Raw genomic sequence first — 10,474 nt, forward strand, 5'->3', positions numbered from 1 at the left:
ATTTGGGGGGGAAAATGAACTCTGATTAAAATCGTGGTCCTTTCCAACTTGACACACCACAGGCACACACCCACACACTGTCTGTTGCACACAAACACACAACTGACACACCTGACACACACACACACACACACACACACACACACACACACACACGGTCACATGGCACGGCCCGTTGAAAGGCCCAGGGCAGGCTGGGAGCTTGTTTGGAAGATGTAGGAGCTGTGATATATTGGAGGAGAAGACAGTGGCTGCCGTTCAAACCTCCTCCTCCTCCTCCTCCTCCTCCCACCCTTCTTCATCAGGACCTCCATTAGTGCTGATCGGATCAAACTGTCAATCAGCCCGTCCTGCCTGCCTGCTCCGATCTAGACTCATGATTTCTCTCTCTGTCCCACCATGCATTATTAACACAGATTTTCTCATATCCTGAGAGGAAATTAAAATCTGTGTTGATGTGTCTGTCCCTATGAACGTGTGTGTGTGTGTGTGTATGTGTGTGTGTGTGTCTGTGTGTCTGTGTGTGTGTGTCTGTGTGTGTGTGTCTGTGTGTGTGTGTGTTGTGGCTGATAAGTATCTGTTGAGCCTGCAGTTGTTTGGTGGACAGGTTGGCGGCGTCAGTCTCAGGATGTGATCAGGAGTCACTGAGGCTGATTCCTTTTATGGCAGAAGTTTTTAGCTGTGGATGGAGTTTGGAGTTCAGGTGTTGAGCGGGAGACGATCCATGTGTCCGAATCACAAAGTTCACAAAGGCGCCTTTTTTACTTTTAGCAAACAGGTGTTTTAACGTTTAAACGAACAAAAACACTGAAACTTGTTTCATCAGTGTTATCGGCCGTCAATCAAATCAAATCAGGTGTAGTTATAAAACACATTTAAAACAACCCGTTGACCAAAGTGCTGTGCAGTAAAATACAAACAAATACCACGACGTACTAACGGCTAAAAGGAAACTGTCTCACTGACAGACGGGGAACAGCTTGAAATAAAAAGACAAGAAATTACTTTATTTATTTACAGAGGAAAAGTGTCACGACTGTGCTGAACTACAAACTAGGAATCTGTTCACTTGAATAATATTTGAACTGTCTCTAAACTAATTCATGAAATCTTTTATTCAGTGTTAATAAACAATTCAAAAATGACTGAAATACTTAAGGTTAAGATTTGGGAAAGATCAAGATGTGGTTTAAGAAAATTAAACATTAACTGTTGTAATGTAACAGGATTTTTACACATGGCAGAAATGCATCTTCTATTTTAATGTGATTATTTATTCTTTTCTTTTCTCTAAAACGGCCACGAACTGCAAAATATAAAACCCTCAGATCATTTAAACTCAGAGCACATGATGTTGGCAGAATTAAAAATAGAACTTCAAATATAAAAAAAAAAAAAAAAAAGATATGATATGTTGTGAAAATCAATTTTCAGATGCATTTTGAAAAACAGTTTAGTTGCCAAACTTCCAGCTAAAATGACGGGGACTGTTTTTTTTTCGGGGGAAGGAACTCGGTCGTGTGACTTCCCAGAAGCACCTGAGCTAATTTTAGAGCTCCGGAGTCTCAAGTGCCAGAAGTGAAAAATATTTAAACTGTTAGCGCCACATATGGATTTTAGCTGACGGATAGCGGAGCCCACCTGCTGACTGATGAGTACCTGAGCAGAGGCGTCAATTTGATGCAGGAGCCTTTACAGGTTATAAGAAAGTACAGCTGACGGAACATCTGTGTCCATGCGAGAGATATTAAATATTCAAATCCCCAGACCGATGTGTCAGCGTGTCTAATGCTAATTTATACAACTCTGAATGTATTTCTACACAATGGCAAAGACTTATTAACAATAATGTTCATGCATTTCAACTACAGTTAGAAAAAACAACAAAAACAATCAAAGCATCAAACCTGTAAGATTTACCTCGCCTGCTCCTGTCCGTACGACGTGTCCGGTGTTTGCTACAGGTGACACCTGTCGAATGACGCTTCCTGCACTGAATGTGAAGCAGCGCTATAGCTAGCGGTCTGTTAGCCTAGCTTGGCATAAAGATTAGAAGCCGCTGTTTCCCAGCACAATATGGAGGGTGTGTTCATTTTCACAGGTACGGTCAGAGCAGTCGAACCGCAGCCTGACAAGCTGAACTGAGGGAATAAACATCCCTCGTTCACACCAGCTGCAGCATCACCAGGCTTCAGTTTAGCATTAGTCTCGTTTGGCACGTTAATACGCCTGACCTTTGACCCCTGCTAGTGATGAACTCATTGCTCTTGGTGCTGATTAGGACGACCCCTCTCCCTCTGTCCTCCACCGCATCCCTCGCTCTTAAACAAGGGGCTCCCAATTAGCGCGGCGCTTAACGAGGTCGTTAGCAACCTGGTGTCCGCGAGTCCCCGGCTCCACCGGCTGATATCCGTTAGCGCTCAGGGAACGCTCATCTGGCTAAGTGGGACATTTACACTAACCCAACACAGACACACACACACACACACACACACACACACACACACACACACACACAGAGTCATTTAGATATTAATGTAATGGAAGCACGTAGGCGTCATTAAAACATTAAAGAGTTGTAAAATCTAAACAGTAAAATACACAGAGCTGATGATAGAGAGAAGAGAGAGAGAGACTTCAAGATGAGATTTTATGAAGTCATCTTCCCTGTCTTTTCCTTATCACCATCATTTTATGTGAAAAGGTAAAGATAATGATCTCTTATTCCTTGTGACGACATGAGGGGAGCGGCTCAGCTGCTTATTAACGTAGGCGCTCCTCACTCCAAGAATGACACAAAGGAAGAAAAGTGGTTGAAATGAAAGATGAAAATATCGAATCCCTGCGGCGGTGAACCGTTACATGACGTTTGCGTGTGGTATTAGGATGTCCACTTATATGTGGCCGTATCTGCAAATGTTAAAAAGTAGAAAAGACTGAGTCATTATTTACAGTCGATGTTTACCGGCTGTAATCTGTCATTTCCACTGAACTACCATTAAACCTTTCAACTCCATTACTAGAGGCAAGAGGAAAACGCAGTTTTATCACTTTTTAACTGAATTCAAAATGGCAACCAAGATTCTTCCAGCTTGCATCTTTATTAAATCACAAGTGGCTCATAAACGTCTGAAAGAAGAAATACTGAAAGAGGCTTCTTCTAAAATGAAATGTCCGGACACGGCAAATATAGTTCTAATCACAAGTGTAAAAAAACAAACTGCAACTGGCGAAACTAAACTAAACTGTTAAACACATGATGAAACAATAGATCTACAGCTACAGACTCGCCTCAGCGTTTCCTTGTGTTGAAACACCTTAAAGTGTCGTCGACTGAATAAATACATTTTTAATAAAAGCGTCAGAGAAGCTGCATCGACTCCCCTCTGTCTCTGCTTCTCACTGACTGTAGTTTCTCATCTCACACCCAGAAACACACACACACACACACACACACACACACACTCAGCACAGACAGCTATAACAGAAATGTATGTGTGTGTGTGTCTGTGTGTGTGTGTGTCCTCAGCCTGTGACGAGTGGACGGTCCTCCCCAGACCAGGGCTGCACCGCGACGTCAACCGCTTTGGACACTCGGCTGTGGTGAGCAACGGGTGAGTTCCTTCCTTCCTTTTCGTCACTGCCCGACTTCGTCCGACCTCTGACCTCTATAGAACATCTGAGTGCAAGAGAGTTAATGCGTCGCTTGAGGACACGTCAGCGGTGTCATTTCAGTCTCTGCTAAATAATCTGCTAAACTACTATAGTTATATTTTATGCAAATAAAACCCGTATATTCACAGCGCATTATTCCTCGGTACATTTTTACATTTTCCTTGATGTCTTCCTGCGGTGTCCTCTAAGTTTTCGGAGAGTCTCTGTCGACTTTCTTCTCCGTCCTTCTCTTCCTCAGTTGTAGACGGTTGTTTAGGGATTGATGTCTTTATCTCAGTGTTATATTTAGTTTTAGTTTACACTTCTCTTCTCCCTCTGCTGGATTCTCTGAAGCTCTCTGCTTCACAAACTGTGTCTCTGCCGCTTCATCTCTTGTCTGTATGTGGACGTTTCTTCTGCTTGACGCTCAGTACTTTCCCTACACGTCTATGTATAGATACAGTGTGTGTGTGTATATATATATATATATATATGCACCATGTATTTCTCTCTAATACTTTTCCCATTTTTGAATCTGTATCTCTGGGTTTTGCTTCATTCACACAGAAAAGTTAGTCGAAGCAGTTCCTCCAGCCTTGTGTTGTGGTTTCTAAAATAACACAGTGTTTGAATGGCTGCATTGTCTCCTGGCAAACCGTTCAGACTGCGGCATTCAAAGAGAGAAACCTGCGTGGAACTGTGAGAGAAGGAAACAGCTGTTGTTGACGCACCTTGAATTCCTCAGCCGATGTTCTCTTGTGTATTTTATTTTATTTTTTCTTCACCTCATGAAAAACCTGAAGATAACTCGACATCACGTCGAGGGTTTCTCGGAGCTTCTGCACTGTAGTCTGATAAAAGATGTTTTTTCTCTCACTCCAGTCAGACTACGGGACGTTTTATAGGTCGGTGAAACACCAACGACATGAAATGTAAAGAATGCTCTTATTTATCATTGTTTATGGGGATGTGGAAGGAGGTTACTAATATGTCAAAAATAAACCTTTAGAAAGATATTTTTATTTAATATTTTTATATCCACTGGATCAAAAGAGTCTAAATTTATACATATATTACCAGGAAAGCTTCTTATTGCTCTGAGCTGGGCAGACTGGGAAAAATAAGTGGTGATGCTGGGAATCCTCTCATGGCTTAATGTAAATGTAAACAAGATATATCGACTTTATAAGGGGTGAAATGTCTGATGTCTAAAATTCATACATTAAATAACTTAAATAAATATAAAAAAATCTTCCCATATTCTGAAATTGTGATGTTTTATATGCTCTTCAAAACTGTATGAAGGACAAAAGGCCTGTTTGGTGGGAAAACTGAATGACAACAAATACTCCGACTTAAAAAGGTTGGGAGAGTTCGATGGTGATGCAGAGGAACTCGGCGCTGACCCCTTTAACGCCATTTTCCCACCAAAAAGTCAGCTTTGAGCACGTAAATGTCAGCTTTGAGCTTCACACGACCGGCTTTAAACAACCACCCCCCCCTTTTTTGAAAGGTTTTTCCTGTTTTCTTATCGTTTCTCTAACTGTCTTCATCTCTGTTGGTGTTTTCTTCTTTGTCTCTATAAAACAAAACTTCCCCCTTCCCACAGCCGTGTTAATCCTCCCTGTGTCTTCTTCAGCTCCATGTTCATCTTTGGAGGTTTTTCGGGCCTCCTCTTGAACGACGTGCTGGCCTACACCCCTCCGTCCTGCCCAGCCTTTTCCAGCCCAGCTCTGTGCGCCGCTGCCGGGCCGGGCCTTCGCTGCCACTGGGTCCAGAGTAGATGTGTCCCCTGGGAGGCGAAACCACCTGAGGAGATTCTGCCGGCGCCGCTTTGCCCCGCGCGACCCGGTGCGTCACCCCGGGGGCTGCCGTCTGCCCGGCTCATTCTTTGCCATTTCATCCGTGTCTGTGACTTTTTCTTTCTTTCTTTCTTCCTTTCTTTGTCATGTCAACATTTTGTCTGAAACGCACAGCGCAGTCACACAGGACTGCTGCTCCCAAAAGACCCATTCTTTTTCTCCACGAGAATTATAATTATTCTCAAGTATTTGGCTTCTGAGGTTAGTTTGCATAACATAATTATGGGAACAGAAGGTCAATGCTGCAACAATTACCTCATTTTAAAGTAATTAGGATTGGTCCAATCCCTCCTCCTCCTCCTCCTCCTCTCACTCCCCCTCATCTGTTTCTGCCAGATGTAGATGCAGCAGTGTTTCCAGGTATTCTGCTTCAGGCTGCTCACTGCAGGTTTAGATTGAAAGCAATTATGATAATGGTTGTTCTGTCAGTTTTAAGTACAACAATACTACTCATAGATTGAATAAATTAAAGGGCCGTACTCATGGTTTTTGCATGTGAAAGCCTGTTTGCTGCAGATCACATGTATTTTTTCTTTTGAATTCACTTTTTATTGCTTTTCAAAAAAGAAAAAGGGAAAAAGAAATAATCTGCAAGGACAAGTAAAGCCGATACTCATGAGAAATATATGGCAAACATAATATATAACCATCTCCCCCACATACTGATAACTCCAGCTCACATGCATTTTTATTTAAACTGCATATTTTGGACTTTTTATCGACTATTTAAGTCGTCCATTGGTGTCCATTCATTACCGTATACTTGCATACACTATCTGTGTATGTGTGTGTGTGATATTAAAGACCTGCCTCAGCTCTGTGTCATGTAAGAAAAAAATAACTGATGACATGCAAATCTGGTCGTTGGTTTTTCTTCTTTGTGGAAATAAATGGAAACCAACAGCTGAGGCTTTTAGACGCCGCTGTGTATCCATCAAAATCAGATTAACATTTATTCTACAAATAAAAGATATAAAAGAAATAAAAGCAGCATGACATAAATTCCCTGCCCATGTGTAAAACACCTGTTAATCACATCCTGAAACACAGAAATCACATTAGGTCACACTTCATAAAAGCGTTTTTGCTCGTTCACGGACGCCACGTGAGTCCGTCTGTTCCAGTTTCCTTCATGACGTTTCAGACTGACTTTACTCAACGCTTTTATAACCACAACACGATTACAAATGGTGGCAGAGCATATTTTCATTTAACACAGGAAGTGTGTGTGTGTGTGTGTGTGTGTGTGTGTGTGTGTGTGTGTCTGTGTGTGTGTGTGTCTGTGTGTGTCTCGTCTCTCGTCTCTCGTCTCCTCCAGACAGTACAGACGAGCAGTGTTTCCGCTTCTCGGACTGCGCGAGCTGCACCGCCAACACCTGGGGCTGTCAGTGGTGTGAGGACAGGAAGTGCATCTCTGCATCCAGCAACTGCACCGTGGTGAGTCCTTTCACCGGGGCGTCCGTGAGAGCGAGCGCTCCACGCCGTTGGTTATTGTAGAACAAACTTTACCCGGGGGTTGGATTGTGAGGGGAGGTTTGCTGGAGTTGTGGTAGAGTTGTGTTTGAAATCAAAAGGGGTTCGTTCTACTCAGGGAGGCATGAACGTGCTCCGTAAATTACACTGCACTTCTGTCTGTTACGTTATAAAAGGCGACATTAGATGAGAGCCAGTGGAACAGAAAGGGAACGCTCTGTGTACAGGGTGAAACTTGGAGCCGATGGTTCCAGGAAGGTTTGAAAAAGCTTAAAGAAGTCGATATCTCAGCTATTCCTTCTTTTTTTAAATGAGCTCACTCATGGTCTTTGTGTGTGATTGTCCTCTAATTCAAACGCCCAAAAATTCTCATCATCTAACTTCATCATCTTTTAACCTTTCAAGGATGTTGAAAAAATTAAAAGATTTAAAAGATAACATCAGATAATTCAAGATGTGCGAAGTTTGTATTAGTGAGTGTTTTTGTTCATTTTGTTTTCTCTCTGTCTCTCTCTCTGTTTTGACTCCCGACCCTGCTCTCTCTCCGTCTCTCTCTGTATGTGTCTGCATGTTGCTTTTGTGTGTGTGTGTGTGTGTGTGTGTGTGTGTACGTGTGCGTGTGCGTGTGCGTGTAGTTGACTCTGGAGCTGGCCCAGCAGCATGGCGGCGCTCTGTCTCTGTCTCCACCTCCATCCATGTTGTCTGAACATCAGCTGAGCTTGTGGAAACACGGAGCCAGGAGGAGGGGACATGTGTGTATTGTTTGACACTTGACACCTCTCGTTAGGCTGCGTCAGGTTGAGGTCAGAGGTCAGATACAGGTCAGAACAGACCCCGAGGTGATATGGAAATCGAGGGTGAAATCTAAAGCCACGTTCACATCTAACGCATGTGTTAGAATCTCAAACGGTAGAAAATGCACAAATAAGTGCAGTGAGAAAACGGCTAAAAATTATATTTAATTGTAATTAATCAAAAATCAGTTTGTGTTGCGTTGATCAGCAACAACAATCAAAACAGAAATCCAGCTCTGCGCGAAAACGTTAATTTCATTAATATTAGTCTCTTCGACGTCTCGGTAAATCAGCTAAGAAACGGGGCCGAGGTAAAACATCTGCTTAGAGATTTTTCTGTGACTCGTTATGATCAGTTCACCTTGTCAGGATGAAGCGGCACGAAGCTGAATATAGATCTTCTTCGTTAGACGTTTGTCTTTGCTGAGGAGTAAGCGAGACGCACAAGGCGTCTACGGTAAACACAACTTTAGTAAAAAAGAAAAAGTCCTTCTCAATATAACGCCTCCCTCGTGTCGATGTTTTATCTTTTCACTCTGCGTGTCGTGTTCGGCTCGACCATCACTTTATTCATGTTCGGCCTTTTGTTGCACATTGTATTGATCTCTCCAAGTTTATTGCATCAGCAGTAGAAGAGGATGGAGTCGAACTGGTACTGATATTGTCTCCTCTCTCTCTGTGTGTGTGTGTGTGTGTGTGTGTGTGTGTGTGTGCGCGTGTGTGTGTGCGTGTGTGTGTGAAGTCGGTGAGAGACTCGACCAGGTGTAAGCGCAGGGAGGAGCAGGAGTGTTTCAGACTGGCCAACTGCAGGAGCTGCTCCCTCAACGTCCACTGTCAGTGGGAGCCGCAGCAGCAGGAGTGTCAAGCGCTGCCGAGTGAGGAGACACACACACACACACACACACACACACACACACACACACACACACCATCATGAATGCACACACAGCAGGAGCATGAAACGCATCTCCCTGCTTCATTGCAGAAGAAAACAATCCCCCCCCCCCCCTATCTCAGGATATTTCTGAAGGACACTGCTCAAATTAAATTCATGAAAACTCATTTTATTCTGAGGAAATCTTTGGGAAGAGAAACTTAGTTTATAAGCTGCTTCCTGAGGCAACGGCATTATGCAGCAAAAATTAAAACACCTTGAGGATCTGCACACAGATACTTGCAAGCGTGCATAAATTGTACTTTCATAAAAAGCCGCGTGGATCCTTTTTTCGATTACGCGTGACACCGGACTGAACGCTGTTGATTGATACATTATTAAGAGTCTGGCGGAGTCGCCTTCGCAGTCATCATCTCCCAAGTAATTATACTTATTCCTTCAAAGTCGTTGAGGGGATGCTGTCCTCTTGTTGCACACACAAACACATACACACACATGACACACTCCGCTTCAGAGCAGTTGCATGTTCCCACGCTAAGTGGCTGCATATTATTAGTGGTCTTCACAAATAAACACCCTCATACATCCATGCAGGCATGTGCACATTCAGGATTAGCATACATTCATGAACGCACACTTCAGAGATGTGCTCTCCACACAGCTGCAAAGAGAACTAGGCCAATTAGAAGTGTTTACTGGATGTTCTGGATACAGATCTTTGGCTGACTAACAAAAAAAAAAACCAGAGTCCACAAAGTCCTCCTCCGTACTCTGGAGCTGCGCTCAGTGTGACTTTGGTGCTACCGTGACTTAGGGCAAAAGGAAATACCCGTGCCATTTGAATCCACATGTGATCCAGTTTCGCGGTGGTGGTGTCGCTAAAGGGCGAGCTAGCTGGTTCTGCTTGGAACTGGGAGTTTGCAGTAGCTTTAAGCAGAAGATGGTACTGCGTTTGCTCCCTTTCTTCCTGTCTCTTATACACATCTAACCCGGCCCTGCAACATTACCTGCATATTAAAGAATGTAAAAAAGCAATGTAATATTCTTGTTAATTAACAGTCTTTAACAAACACCAGCTGTAGCAGGTTAAATGTCACCAGACCGACAGTGGCTGCTACTGGTCTAATAATAATAATAATAATAATAATAATAATCCTTATTTATATATCGCCTTTCAAAAGACAGTTACAAAGCTCTTTACGAGACGAGATAAAATTGAGGACGAACAATAAAAATTAATGATTAAAAAAAAAAAAAAAATTTAGAAACTGTTTAAAGATTTTACAACATTAAAATGAGGTAATACAATAATTAATTTAATCGATAAACAGGATGATTGACCACCAATAGCATGAAAATATAATGAAGGTGGTTATAGTGGCTGACGTGGAAACGCTTTACGACTGTCGGCGCTGTCGTCGTTAATCTGAGATTCAAGATGATGAACAAATAAAACTCTCAGCGAGATGTTGTGTTGGTGAAGCCTGTGGTGCAGCAGTTAACCAGGAAGTGATGTCTGGACGCTGAAAACCAATTCGATTTTGGCGGTCAAAGGTCAAAGGTGAAGTCGTGGTGACCTCAGATAACACTTAACCATTACTCAAGACTTCACACAGCAACTATGAGAAAATTTCACACAAATGGTTCATATTTTATACGACTCTGGATAAACAGGGACGTAACCTGAAAGAAGTCTGAGTGGCGGAGGGATACGACCACGAGGAGGTGGTTCTAGTTTGATATCAAATGTGATAGTACCACTTTTTTAACTTAACGTATCGGAGGATGGATTCAGA

The 10,474-nt window shown here is 42.8% G+C and overlaps 1 protein-coding gene across 1 annotated transcript in view; it reads left to right on the forward strand.

The window, feature by feature from the left end:
• The window catches only part of atrnl1a (attractin-like 1a), a 216,481-nt gene that overhangs the window by 52,490 nt on the left and 153,517 nt on the right, over positions 1 to 10,474 (forward strand). Inside the window, exons 11-15 of the mRNA XM_023394687.2 lie at positions 3,530 to 3,614; positions 5,294 to 5,505; positions 6,835 to 6,953; positions 7,625 to 7,741; positions 8,526 to 8,658. Of these exons, the coding sequence (XP_023250455.1) occupies positions 3,530 to 3,614; positions 5,294 to 5,505; positions 6,835 to 6,953; positions 7,625 to 7,741; positions 8,526 to 8,658 (666 nt within the window). The remainder of the gene's footprint in view (positions 1 to 3,529; positions 3,615 to 5,293; positions 5,506 to 6,834; positions 6,954 to 7,624; positions 7,742 to 8,525; positions 8,659 to 10,474) is intronic.

This window comes from Seriola lalandi, unplaced genomic scaffold (assembly GCF_002814215.2).
Source record: "Seriola lalandi dorsalis isolate HSWRI2012SDOR001 ecotype SW California unplaced genomic scaffold, Sedor1 jcf7180002054952, whole genome shotgun sequence".
NCBI lineage: Eukaryota > Metazoa > Chordata > Actinopteri > Carangiformes > Carangidae > Seriola > Seriola lalandi.